Source organism: Henckelia pumila, chromosome 1 (genome assembly GCF_033568475.1).
Source record: "Henckelia pumila isolate YLH828 chromosome 1, ASM3356847v2, whole genome shotgun sequence".
NCBI lineage: Eukaryota > Viridiplantae > Streptophyta > Magnoliopsida > Lamiales > Gesneriaceae > Henckelia > Henckelia pumila.
In genome coordinates this window covers 75379867-75394753 of record NC_133120.1, presented here as the reverse complement: position 1 = coordinate 75394753, position 14887 = coordinate 75379867, and the positions used below count along the sequence as shown (strand labels likewise).

Sequence of the window (14887 nt, the reverse complement as noted above, 5' to 3'; positions counted from 1 at the left end):
TCTGGCTGATATTATGGGTTTCCAGTTTGACAATCTTTCGTGAAGTGTTCAGCACCACATTTCTCACACCACACCTCCTGAATACGCATCGCAGACTGCCCTAGAGTTAGCTCTTCTATCCTCTTATTCATGACCTCTAATTGAGCGGCTACTGAAGTGAATGAATCAACTTGATGCATTCCTGCGGGTCTTCTGAATGCATTCCTCTCTGATTGAGGATGATAGCTACTGGATGTCATCTCCTCAATTAACTCATATCCGTCCTCTGGTGATTTTCGTAACAAATTTCCACCTGCAGCTGCATCTAATATGGTACGATTTGAGTGAGGAAGACCATAATAAAAAGTTTGTACCACAAGACCATCTGGTAGTTGGTGATGTGGCCATCTCCTCAGTAGATCTTTGTAACGCTCCCATGCTTCATAGAGTGTTTCCTATTCACCTTGAGTAAATGTTGTGATGTCAGCTCTGAGTTTCATTGATTTGGACGGTGGGAAGTATTTAGTCAGGAAGGCCTTTGCTAGATCATCCCAAGTAGTGATGGACCCTGCAGGTAGATTCGTTAGCCATGCTTTAGCTTTATCTCTTAAAGAAAAAGGGAATAAACGCAAACGAATAGCGTCATCAGAAACTCCCTGCATCCTAAAAGTATCACAGATTTCTAGAAAATTCGTCAGTTGAGCATATGTGTCATCGATTGTCATCCAACCAAACTGGATTGTGTTTTGCACCATTTGAATGATGGCAGGATTTATTTCAAACTGATTTGCTGCTATAGTTGGCCTGATGATGCTTGGTCTGGCATTTTCGATGGATGGCAAAGCACTGTCCATCATGGATCTGTAGATAGGTGGTGCAATATTCTCTGCTTCTCCATCTCCACGTAGTCGTTCTTGTTCTTCCATTGCTTCTCTTTGTTGCCTTCTTCTTCTGCGAAAAAGTTCTTTCAATTTCTGGATCAAAAGGCAAGAGTTCTCTTTCGGGTGAATGTTGCATGCACTGCAAGAGAATCCTGCAGTTCACATATGAAAATAGTGATTAAAATTGAAGTAGAGAAAATAAAATAAGAAAAATCAAAGTAATCAATAGTCCGCGGCAACGGCGCCAAAAACTTGATCGAGAAAATACCAACACTTAAATTCAATGTAATAATATCTCTTTTCTGCTCAAAATTATCGCAAGTGCACGACTCAAGTTATAGAAAAGTGTACTGAGTACGAGTATCGTCCTCAGGGACTACGTCACAATGATTCAATTATTTAATTTCTATACCCCAAAGTAACGAAAATTTTATTTTGTTATTATTCTAAAATTATAAAGTAAAGAATTCGATTTAAAATTACTTGAATGAAAATAAAATAAACAACAGCAATGCTTAGCACAAAAAATATAATATGAAGAAGTTTTGTTGGAATCTTGGTTCACCTTCCCCCTAATTGAATCTGGACAATTGAAATTACTTTTACACTCATAGATTTGACAAGAATTCCTGAAATATCGACACTCTCTCTCGAGTTTATGCCAATCTAATTCAAGTTAATGAAACAATCAAATCTCTTCGATTATTTATCATTACTGATTGCTTTGCGTTCATTGAATTCCTACAAATTTCAACCTGGTTGTCTATGGTTATCAACATGTACTAAATATCATATCTCTATGCATATTTTAAGTTCATGGATTTTATCACTCGTCCTAACCATGAATCTATCTCTCGACAGCAATTCACAACTTACGAATCTGTGTTAAAGTTAGTTACTCCTCAACATAGAATAATAAACCATGATAAAATCAATTACTCATATAAAAATCAATCAATTTGTCCAACGATTCAATCACAAAAACATGTTTCGGGGTTAGGATCCCCTCAATTCCAACAAAATAAAGTTTAGCTACTACAACTCATAAAAAAATTCAAACTAATAAAGTTTTTAACAAAAGAATTCAGAAATCGTAAAGAAAAAGAACTCCCAACGAGAAGAAGAAACTTCGATCTTCAGAGCCGCCTCCACCGTGCTTTGCTGTGTTTTTCCAACACTCAAAACGTCTGAAAAGATGCTATATATATATATATTGCCCCCAGAGTCCTTTCCTTTTAAAACTCCCAAAATAAAAGTTTCCAAAATTCTGCGCGGGCGCTCGGTCTGCAAAAATTCACCGACCGAGCGCCCAAAGTTGGCCAACCTTCTGCCCGAGCAAATAATGCCAGCGCTCGGTCTACATATTTTCATCGACCGAGCGCTCAAAAGTCTTCAACTCACTGCCTCCTTTGATTATGCCAGCGCTCGGTCTGCTCTTTTCTACAGACCGAGCGCACCCCCTTTTGAAGCCAGAAATATTTTTTTTTTTTAGTTTTCCTGCAAATTTAACCACAAATCAATATGAGTAGACAAAACACACAACATTACACTAAATGCAAACAAAATTAGAAAAACACTAACAAGACGACTAAGAACGAATGCAAAACACTAATAAAACAAACAATAAAACAAGGAAAAACGACTCCTATCAGTAACCGAATCAATGGGTCCAATCCGGAACCGAGACCGGACCGGCCACTAGGCAGTCCGGCCACAGGTCGGTTACAACCCGGCGGGTTGGACACTTGGCGCCCAAATGGGCGCCCAGATGGCCAGATGATCCAACGGCCACAAGATCAATGGCCACAATTTTGTGGGCATTGGAGATCAAAGGCCACGATTTCATGGCCGTTAAAACCCGGCCGACCAGCCGGCTTGCCGGTTTTTTTTTAATTTTTTTTTTACTTTTTATCTATAAATACCCCAAGTCCCCTTTCATTTTGTTTACATAATTCTCTCTTCATTCTCTCCATTCTCAATTCCTTTTAATTTCTTGAATGATCAAAAATATCAATTTTTGATTATTGGTTTATTGTCAATTGTTGATTTATTTTCATATTCATACAATTACAAATGTCCGGAGCGGGATCAAGTCGTAGGGGTGACAAAGGAAAAGGAAAGGAAAAGAGCATCGTACCACCCGAGGTCGAGTATCCTCAATTCAATGTCGATGGCTTTGACCTTGAATATTCCGATGATGAAATTCAAGAAATTCAACAAGAGGCGCAACAAAGACAACAAGTTGAACAACCACCACGTCATCATGCAAGTCAATAAAGTATGAATGATCTGGCGGCCTCTCAAAGACAAACTCGAGCGGTGCCTCGCCCGACATCCAATATCTTCACCAAACATTTTGACAAGGTGACGCTTTCCTCCGGTGATTTGCAAGCCAAATGCAAATATTGTTCAAAATGTTACAAATTTAAAAAGGAAGTGGTTATGGAACTTTGACGCGGCATATCGAGAAAAATCATCCGGTGGAAATTGGGATTGATCGTGCTCAAACTCAAATTCCGGCATTATCTTCTCAATCGGGTAATGAATCTCAACTATTTAAATATAACGAAGCTATATTTAGATAAGAACCGGATAAATTTTGTGCGGTTAAACAACTTTCTTTTAGTTTTAGCGATAAATTATCTTTTGAAAATTGGCTTTCTACAAGTGCAAATCCTTCTATTAGACGTATTCCAAGAAATAGTCTCAAACTCACAATGAAAAAGTTAGTTGTCGATCAAAAGAAAGAATTAATTAAGGAATTTTATAGTTTGAATAATAAAGTTTCTTTGTGTTCCGATATTTGGAGTGATCATTGGCAAAGTTGTTCATATATGGGTATTACATGTCATTGGATTGATAATAATTGGAACATTCAAAAAAAGTTGTTTGCATATAGATGTTTCATCGAATCACACACGGCACAAAATATTTCTCAACTTATATTTGTTATTTTAGAAGAATATGATCTAACTACCAAATTTTTTTCAATGTCTTTTGATAATGCTAGTGCAAATACTTCTAGTATTAGTGAGCTTATTGAAGTATGTAAACCATCACTAGGTGGCAAATTTTTTCATATTAGATGCACATGTCATATTTTAAATTTGTGTGTTCAAGATGGGCTAAAAAGTTTAGGCATACATATTCAACCAATTAGGAATGCTATTCATTATTTATGGACGCATCCCCAAGTTATGAAGCAATGGGGAAAATTTTGTAGAGTAAATGGTATGAAGCCTAAGCGGTTTGCACGAGATGTTCCAACTCGTTGGAATTCAACATATAAATTGTTATTATTTTCTTTTGAATATAAAAATTTATTATGTACATTTTTTCATCAATTTGTTCAAGCTCGTGATATTTATTTGTTTTCAAATCAATGGAACATATGCACTAGTATTTGTGAAATTTTAAAGTTTTTAATGATGCTAGAGACCAATTATCCAGTGTTTATTATTCTACTTCACATTTAGTTTTAACACATTGTTGCTACATTGCTTGTGTTTTTCATGAACATGTTAAATCTAATGATAGTGCTTTATCTCAATGTATTTTCGTCATGAAAGCAAAATGGAAAAAATATTTTTCGGTCATTCCTGAAATTTTTTTATGTGCTTTTGTTTGAGATCCTAGACTTAAATTAGTTGTCTTAAGCGACATGTTAACATTATATTATGAATCTTTGGAGCCTATTGCGGAAACGATTCCTTCTCTCTCATTGATTTTGTTTAATATTAAAAGTCATTTACTTGATATTTATAATGAATATAACATCAAATATGGTGGAAAAATTGTTTCATATGAAACACAATCCACTGCAACTAGTAATGTTACTTCTAAACTTACTAAAACACAACTTTTATTAAGGGACCAGACGAAACGTCCACGAGGATCCTCAAGTTCTAGTCAAGAACTTGAGAATTATTTTACCACTATTTTTGATTTTAGTGATACAAATGAGGAAAACTTCGACATTTTGATATGGTTGTCGCAAAAAACACAAATATATCCAATTTTGTCTATAATGGCAAAAGAAATTCTAGCTTGTCCGATTTCAACAGTTGCAGTGGAGCAAGCATTTAGTATTGAAGGAAATACATTGGACGAGAGACGTTCTAGCTTAAGGCAGGAAAATTTGGAATCCCAATGTTTGCTCAATGATTGGTCAAAAGCTGCTACTCGAACACAACATATTCAAAGTGATGAAGAAGACCAAGATGATACCGAAGGAACATTCGGAACTACGACGGGAGGAAATGCGAGTGAAGCAGAATAAAATGTAATAGTTATTGAAATTCTAATATATATTTATTTAATAAATGTAATATATATTTTTTGTAGATATATGAACTATTTGATTGAGTTTATTTAAAGAATATGTATTACAAAAAATATTAAAAAAATTTGAATAGCAAAAATCATATTAGCGCCAAGGAGGCGCGGCCACGCCTCCCATCTGCGCGACCGCGCCTCTCATTTGGGCGGCCGCACGGCTGCTGCACAGGAATGCGCAGCATTGGTGCACCCGCGCCTTAAGAGGCGCGGCTGCGCGGCCACTTTGCAGAAAATAATCCGCAACAGCCGCGCGGCCGCGCAGGTGCTTGGCGCGGGCGTGCCACCCCTGCACATTTAAAAAAATGGCGCTATTTTTTTTAAATTATAAGGGTTGACCCGGACCCGGACCCGGACCCGTCGGTTAACCGGATCCGAACCGCCGGTTCACCAACCTGGACCGGAACCGGCCATGGGTAGGCCGGTTAAGGGTTGGTAAAACACCAACCCTGAACCGGCGGGTCCGACCCAAACCCGGACCGTGACCAGATCTAGACCCATCTACTGGTAGTATCAATAAAATACATGCTCAACGTACCAATGCATGCATCATAATATCCGTGACATGATAAATGCTCATATAATTAATGTCACATAAAACATGCAATCATGAAAATGCATACTCAACCAGGATATCTCGGATGATACGTCCGTACCTCAAAGTAAGCAACCTAGCGATACAAGTCCTCTAGTCCAAGCCTATAATCAGACAATCATCGTATCACTATTTATCCTCCAAAAGCCTTAACTAGACTAATAGAAACTCACTTTGACTAATCTGATTCTAGTAGTATACCTGCGTTTGTCGTTAGCCCACTGATGTCAATAGTCCCAAAACTTAGGCACAACTCTGCTATAACCTCGGCAGCGCTCCGTCGCCCCCTGGCCCTAAGACAAGTTATCTTTCAAGCGTTTAATCCTTGGCCCACTTCTGAGCCTCGATGACTAGGAGGGCTTGATAGCTTCTATCCAGCGAAGGGCAGGAGAGCTTTTTTCACTCATATAACCCCCGGAGGGCGGGGCTAATATCAAGAAAACAAAGAATCCTGGGCGAAATAGAGGACACCTGCCCGAATATCAAATAGGCCCCAAGGCTCCGCCGGTACCGCAACCAGTCGTTATTCCCCAATTAGACCATCCTCTTCTTTCGGATAAGAACGCTTAAAACCCCTAGAATTGACCTAGAATAGGAGAGGGGAGTGGATTGTGCGATTTCCAAATGGAGCTCCCGGACCCCTATTTATAGACGGAGATCGGATGATCCGATCCCCAAGTTCGGATCGTCCGATCGTCCCCAACGATTCCTCTCCGAACACGTGTCCCCTTATCCTAACATCTGGTTGTCGACAGAGTTCGGATGGGAATGGAAGTTCGGATCATCCGAACTCCCTATGTTTCCGAACTCAATCGGAGTCTCCGAATGGATCGGATCGTCTGATCTTCTCTTCAGATCGTCCGAACTCATGCATCTGTCCAATCAAATCTCAATTTTATCTTATCTTATCCAATGGAGATCGGATCATCCGATCCTAGCTTCGGATCGTCCGATCTCTTCGGAGCTTCCGATCTATTGCCTTGCCTAGTTCGCATAGTCCGAACTCCTAGGCACTAGAAACTCCTCTTGGACTATTTCGAATGTCATTAATCCTATTTTCCACTCCTTTAACTCATTTGAGAACTTCATAATTATGTTTTAGGAAATGAATTAGTTAAATTAGTAGTCAGGCTACTACATTTGGCTTTTTTTCGCACATATATTTGATGATCAATTAACATTGACACGCGAGAAAAAATAGAGTTAGTTGCTAAAAACAACTGCTCTCATAGAAAAAGTTTGTCAAGTGAACTGTTCAAGGAAGTTGCATAAGAGCAGTCCAAATAGATCCTAACAAAGACTTTATTATTTTTTTAAATTTTTTTAATGATTATATATAATTGATTAATAATATAATTTTTTAATAGTTAAATGTACAAAATATATATATATTATATCATGTTATTTAACTGAATTTTATGTATTCAAGTTATATATCAATTTTAATAATTTATGTGTGTTAATTCGTATTATAATTTAACAAACAATTAAAATAACAATTTAAATATTATAATAATTGTATATATTAATAATGTCATATTGATATTAAGCATTAAATTTATAAATAGATATAAAATATAGGATACGAAATAATGTATGAAAAATAAAAAAGAATATTCCGAGAATATTTTGTGTAAAATTTGAAGTAAATGAGTTGGAATGGATGTTGTGTTTTTGGTGTATTACACTATTTCAGTGCAAAACTATACTAAAATAGATTTTTGGGTTAAAAATTAAATGACCTTGTGAAAACGGTTTTGATCCGACTTAGTTACACCAATATCGAATTTCATACCTAACTTGAAAAGTGAAATCTTCCCAATTCCATGCAAATATAATTATTAATATTTTTAACACATCTCACCAACATTTCTCCACATTTCTTTCACTGATTTGTAAAGATTTAGCAAATAATTTTTTGATATATTTAGTCAACATTTAAACATGAAAATTATATTTCAAAAAATAATTTGAAAAATAATAATATATTTAAAACTATATATATATATATATATATATATATATATAGATCCGATCCCCTGCACCCTAGGGTGCAGGAAATTTTAGTGCGACCACTAAAACCCGATAGTGGGTTTTAGTGGTTTTTGTTTTTTTTTTTGCACCACTAAAATCCACCACCAGGTTTTAGTGGTCGCACATAGTTTTCTTGCATCCTAGGGTGCAGGGGATCAAAATTATATATATATATATATATATATATATATATATACTAGTAAAAGTTACGTGTCATGCACGTGGAAACACCTTTTATTAATGTCGATAAGCATTGTTAAATAAATGAGTTGTGATGAGAAGAGATTAACGTGCAGCTAATTAATAATTTTTTTCACGGTATTTTAGTCAATAGTAAAATTCAACGTAATATAATATATGCAACATGTATTATAAAATGAATGAGAACTATATTTGTTCAACCATTGTCATTTTTTTTATTGAAATGTTGTCGTTTTTTAGATAAAATAGATTTTATTAATAATTGGTAATAATATATACTCTTTAAAAGAAAAACTATTACATGTCATCTTAGTGATGAAATTAGTATAATCTTAAACAATGCAACTAATAAAAATATTTACAACATTTTCGAACAAAGTAACACTTGCAGTTTCAATGTTTTTATTATTTACGGTCATAATTATTATATATACACATTAACAGTTTAGAATAAGTATAGTAACCCGATTCCGTTTCTAGTAATTATAAGGACTAAGCATGTTTAAAATGGTTAAAACATGATTATGGAATTCTCTAATGAGATTAATAAGCAAAAAATCGGATGCAGGCTTGGACTTGAGTACCCGGGTGGCTAGGTTGCTTGAGTCGCTTGATTTGAGTTACGAACGTATTATCTGAGATATCCTGGTTGAGTGTGCATGCCTATATATGCATGATTTATATGGCATGACTTATGTGCATTTATTATGTCACGATTATTATGTTGCATGCATTATCACGTTGATAATATACCTTGATATTACCAGTAGAAGGGTTGCTCAAGCCCCGAAGGTTTTTGTGGATGGATTCCATGGATTTGGGTCTGGATATTCCACTTATTTCATATGGTACGGGAGTACCTCCTGATGCAACGATATAGTGTGCTACATATCATGACACCATTTGTTGAGCAAGAGTTTCTTTCGTGATAGGTTTTCGGTACCCGTTCACTTGCATTTTGTATTCATAGCATGTGTATACTCATACTTTCGTACTAAGCATCGTTAGCTCACATCCATATATTTTCATTGGATACCCCATTTGACGAGGTAGTTGCAGGTTTTCCAAGTTCGGGAACCAGTTTGTAGTTTGCGAAGTTGGTGCCAACAGAGCTAGTTAGGATTGCATTTGGGTTTTCGATTGGGTTGTATTGTTATTTTGGGATTCGGATATTTACCGGTCGTATTCTGTCAGGTTAGTACTTAGATTTAAGTTTATGCGGTTTTCTCTAATTGTTGTCATTTAATGTTAATTGCATGTTTTAGTCTCTGTTAGTAGGTGATTTCGAAGCAGGTCATTACAATAAGACACTCAATAATGTCTCATATAAGGTTATAAATATTGTGTTTATTAATGTAGTTTTACCTTGACACGATATTTATATTGAAACTTATATACAATTATTACAGCTCGGGTTTTTTATTGTTTTATTGATTAATTGGAGTAATTATGGCATGCTTCGTACTTTGTCTTATTTTCTATCTCATGTATGTATGCCTTGAAACATATATAATTTATTTTGTATTTGTTAATAAGTGAGTTATGTTAATCAAATTAAAGTGAATATTTATTTTATAATTTTTTTATCTTATTTGTTGATTACTTATTTTGTGACTATTGATTTATGAAAAAAGAATTGTAATATAGATAATTCATTCTAAAATTTAATTTCAATTATCGCGTCAAATATTTTTTTATTTTTTATTTTTGATTTCTCTCTCTTTCACGATTTCTTCCATTTACCATCTGTTGTTTATTCTCTATGAAAGAATCAATATTTTCACCATCTCAGCAATTCCTGTGATGATGTCTCCATCAATCATTTGTGTTTTTTTATTGTTATTATTTTATTATTTTGTTGGGCGATCCTTTTTTTATGCTAAAAATATTTACTTGCAAGAATAACAATAATTTCATCAATCTCAACTGCATTATGGTATGTTATCGTCTTCTATTACTTTTATGTTAATATCGTTAACGATCAATGTATTTATTATACATCCTCTTTTATTTTTAATTTCTTATTTTTCAAATTTTACTGATCTCTGTTTGCTTACAATTATTTCGTTGCTATAATTTTTGATTGAATTTTGAATGTCTTTAATTACAAATGCTAACATTTTATATATCTTTTATTTCAACTGTTTTGTCTATTTAAGAGTAAATAATATTCTTCTTTATTTGGTGTATCTAAATAATTGTGAAATATTGAAGTGTTGTCGTCTTATATATATAAAACTGATTTTATTAATAATTGTTAATCATTATATAGTGTTTGTAAGAAAAAAATTATTTATATATCTTGATGATATATCCAATCGATATAATATTTAACACTACAACCAATAAAAATATTTACAATTTTTTCGAATAATGTAACTGTTGCAGTTTCAGTGTCATCATTTATGATCATATATCTTTTTTCTATATTTACATAATTAAGATAAGACATTTCAATAACTCGTGTAATTAAACTTATAAATATAATGTTAAAATATAGTTTTACCTTGACACAATATTAATTATTGAAGCTCATCATCCAGTTATTACAGCTCGGGTTTTTCATTGTTTTGCTGATTGATCTTGAGAAATTTCTACATGTCTCGTGTCATGAATTTACCTTTTTTTTTTATCTTATATATGTATACCTTGAAGCAATATAATTCGTTATATATATTTTTAATAAGTAATATACGTTAAATCAAATTAAATCTGGATTTTGTAATTTCCTATCTCAGGTTATATAAATGTATTTATAAAATATTTGCTCCAATGATAAAATATTCAAATTTTTGCTCGTGGAATGATATATAAAAAAAAATGAAATAATAAATAATATTGTACCTTTTTTAGATTATTAATCTAATTGAGAATTTTCATCAAGGTAAATTTTTTTTAGGATCTTTAATTTGATGTGAGACATCATCCATAATTTTTTTAGACTTTTTTTTCGAAATTGTTACCTAACCCGTATTAGAATATTGATTAATATAAATATATATATATATATATATATATATATATATATAGAGAGAGAGAAGTTTTAAGCTGCCCAACAAATTTCTGCCCACTTTGTTCGCGATCACTAAAAACCGATGCCGGGTTTTAGTTGTTTTTGTTTTTGATTTTTCGCACCACTAAAACACGGCACCAGGTTTTAGTGGTTGGGCACAAAGTGGGCATCATTTGTTGGGCAGCTGAAATTTTTTTATATATATATTTATAGACTTAAATAATTAATGATATGAATCTTATAGTTTTGTTAAAAACAATTAAGATATTCATACCATATATTTGTTGTTTTTTTTTTTGTATGCAAGAAGGGTTTGTGAACATCGTTCTTGTTTTGAGTTGAATCTTTCCTACTATTAGTCAATAAAAGAAGTAGTGAGTAATGTTAATAACTATTTTTTGTAAAAATTTATTTACAAAAAAATAAAAACTATATCTTTAAACATATATTTTTAAGTTACAGAAAGTGATAATCGGTTTATTCACATCAAACTCTTGTAAAACTATTCATTCGTTAATTGTAGTATTAACTCATAAAATAATTGTTATAGTTTTAGCTTTTGTGAGGAGGAAAAATAGTTAAATTTTTTAATTTCAACTTTTATATATATGATGTGTGTGTTGGTATGATCTTTATTTATTATTTTCGATTAAAACTTTACTCCACTTGAATTGATTTATTTCAACACCGGTGTGTAATTTAATTAATATATATATATGTGTGTGTGTGTGTGTGTGAATTTTAATAACATTTACAAATATGATATTTTTATACTATTTAGCTCAATAACTCCTTACACAAATTAAAATGCATAAGATTTTTTGTTGAAAACAAATAAAAATTAAATTATTTTGGTATTTCAGTCTTTTAGGAAACTGGATGAGTATTTAATTAAGATTTTTGTGGAACAAATTTGTTCACTTTATGTACAAGAAAATAAAAGCAAAGTATATATTTTAGTATTTCAATCTTTTTGAAAATTTGATCCTTATCTAATATGTGCACACACTTTGTCAATTTTGACCTCATCATAATAATTGATTTTACAAAAACATCCTCACATAATTTATCAAGTGTGTACAAATCAATGACAAAGTTGAAAATACAAAATTGAAAATTTTTGACATTGGTTCATACTTTTATAATTGGTATAGATATATATGACATGAGAACCAGCAACCATTACCTTTCGACTCGCACTTAGTAAATTCTCGAACTAACACAATAACATATAAATCACGCTAGCCATGTAAACCGCATCAAGCAAACCTCGTGCGACAGACTCGTTCAAGAGGTATTGGTAAAGAGAATCAAATTCTTGACCATATATCAAGCGCTCATCTACTATGCTTAAGGTTTGTTGCTAGCCCGAGAAAGTATTGGTATAGATAATCGAATTTTTTATTACTGATCAAACGTTCACCTACATCACCAACTTGAACACCTCTTTGAGGGTAATAATATTTATATATTATATACACGTAACGTGTGTGCCACGATGCTAGCATTTGCTTTAAAAAAACCCTGTTATTCATGTGATATCGATACTTTGCGTAAGAATCATGTACCTTTTTGTTATGCATGTAACATCGATACTTTGCTTAAGAATCTTGTACATTTGTAGGAATCTTGTAACATGTTTCTTCATTTATTTGTTGGAGTCTAGTCACTTGTTTAGAATCATGATACTTGAATTTAAAATTTTATTTGAATTCGAATAAATGAGAGAATATTTTTTCACACGTTACCAACTTCTTGAGAGATTAGCTTGTTAGTAACGACGACATTTATATATTCAATACATCATCATAAATATTTATTTACGTCAATACTCATCATCTTTATGATGCAGGCCAACAACGATAAGACAGAAAAACGCAATACAATTTTAAGAAAAGAGAATGTCATTTAGCTCATTTTGAACTGTGGTGTGCTTTTATTTTGAAGGGAGTTCTCTTGCCTCTTTGCGGCTGTGTTGGTTAAATATTTGACCTTCAAGCTCAATTTCTGGGGAAGAAACAACCATTCTTTAAGCTAATTTTTCAAGCAAGCGTCGATGAAAATTCACATGTGCTCAAACTAGTTACTCAAGAACTTGAAACGTAAGCTATGTACTCGAGTTCCACGTTATATAGGAAGCGTGTTTACATATGGATGCAGATCTAACATATACATATGGATGCAGAAAAATAATTGGTTCTTCACATAAATATTTGACCCAATGACGATAGTATAACTTTATCAAACTTGCCAAGCCTCTAACTATCCTACAAAATTTATTTCTCTTCACGAGTCGGAGAAAAGAACATATGGAGATGAGAGAAGTCAACACAACTCTCACACAGAAATTAAGAGTGGTGAACTTCAAATGCTAAAACAAATTACCATGTACCTCCACTAGCTCGGGGTCAAACCTTGAATATAATTACTTCCCATGCTGCTCTCCAGCATATTGAATCCTATAGGCAGTAACCACGAGAACAAGCCGCATCTGGTTTATCTAGCTACAGAGAAATGTAATAGAAGACCATTTGAAGCTCGTGTCACGAATCTAACCCTGAAAATTCGATAATATCTTCAAATTCTAATCGTGGAAATCCTGATAAGGAGAGGATCCACTTGAAGAATCACTTTCGTAGGGTGTGGTCTCCTTAGGAGATGCAGGAAGTGATTCTTTTGACTGCAACGATAAACCTGACATAGATACAACGTTTAACTTGATTTTTATCAAATAAAAGACAATGATAGAGTCTTGTCGAATTGAGATATTGTACTAGAACAAGCTGAACCCTGAATAATTACATCTTTAGACACTACCACTGGATTTTATTTGCCAACAAAACAAAGATATATAACAGATACGACAAAGTCTAATGAGAGTGAGGTGCACTAACCTTTCTGTCCCCTAGAACGGAACTTCTTAGTGTGCCGTCTAATTAACCTTTTAGCTTTGGTTATAGTTAGCTGTCTGGCAAACGGAGAGAACTCTGCATCACTTTCACTCCAATCCACATGGAGCTCACTCTCTGCTTCACCCCTCATAGTCCGTAAAACAAAAGCCTTGGCCTTGCGACGCTGAGAATTGAAAAGGCCCCTTACAGAGGTAACAAAACCATCACCTGCCCCATCACCAGTACGTTTTGGCCAGGATATTGGATGCTTATCAGATTTTTCAGCCGAACCTCCATCGCTATCACTGAGATTGAGATCATTTTCTGTAATAGTAACACCAGTTGGATGTGCTTTATCTTTAAACTTCTTCCCCTGTAAATAACACCAGTACCGGCATGAAATCTCGTTGAGGTAAAATCTTAACTGGCATGCAAATTATTTAAGACAGTTCCGTGATGAAAAACTAAAGCATTTATCTTTTGATGAAAAACTAAAGCATTTATCAATCAGTCACAATCAATATATATCATGCTTGTGCGGGCAGGTTTACACATTTACACATTTGAATGGGGGTATGTGTGTTTTCTGGTGGATGGAAAAACTTTTCGTCTTGTCAGTTGATGTATAAGTTACACGATTTTCATCATTTGTAAGGATCCATATCATGCTTGTACACGGGGTATATGTGTTTGAGCGAAAGATATCTAGAGATAGCAGATAAAGCACACCAATTTACCTGCATGCCCGTGACAGACTTTAGAACTCCCCAAATAATATGCTTTTTAACACGAGAGAACAACCGTCTCCAAGTTCCAGTAAACTCAACACGATGGAATGTGTCCATCAGCAACCTTAAGTCGCTTACCGCAAATCTTGATCCTTCATAGGTAACTAGCAGCTCAACCTACACCATGTGATGCTTAAGTAAGATACAAAGAGACTAATAGAAGGAAAACA

At 33.8% G+C, this 14887-nt stretch overlaps 1 protein-coding gene and 1 non-coding gene across 3 annotated transcripts in view; one reads left to right on the top strand and one right to left on the bottom strand.

Moving 5' to 3' along the window:
- The first annotated feature begins 369 nt into the window (after window positions 1-369).
- LOC140876879 (small nucleolar RNA R71) lies at window positions 370-476 on the top strand. Its single transcript, XR_012149109.1, has one exon. It is a non-coding gene; the product is annotated as a small nucleolar RNA R71 (small nucleolar RNA).
- A 12742-nt stretch (window positions 477-13218) lies between these two features.
- The window catches only part of LOC140875477 (protein SABRE), a 29932-nt gene continuing 28263 nt past the window's right edge, over window positions 13219-14887 (bottom strand). For both annotated transcript variants that reach the window (XM_073279160.1, XM_073279161.1), the window contains 3 exons: window positions 14667-14834; window positions 13933-14302; window positions 13219-13732 (listed from right to left, as the gene is read on the bottom strand). In XM_073279160.1, coding sequence (XP_073135261.1) covers window positions 13623-13732; window positions 13933-14302; window positions 14667-14834 — 648 coding nt within the window. In that variant the 3' untranslated portion in view covers window positions 13219-13622. The remainder of the gene's footprint in view (window positions 13733-13932; window positions 14303-14666; window positions 14835-14887) is intronic.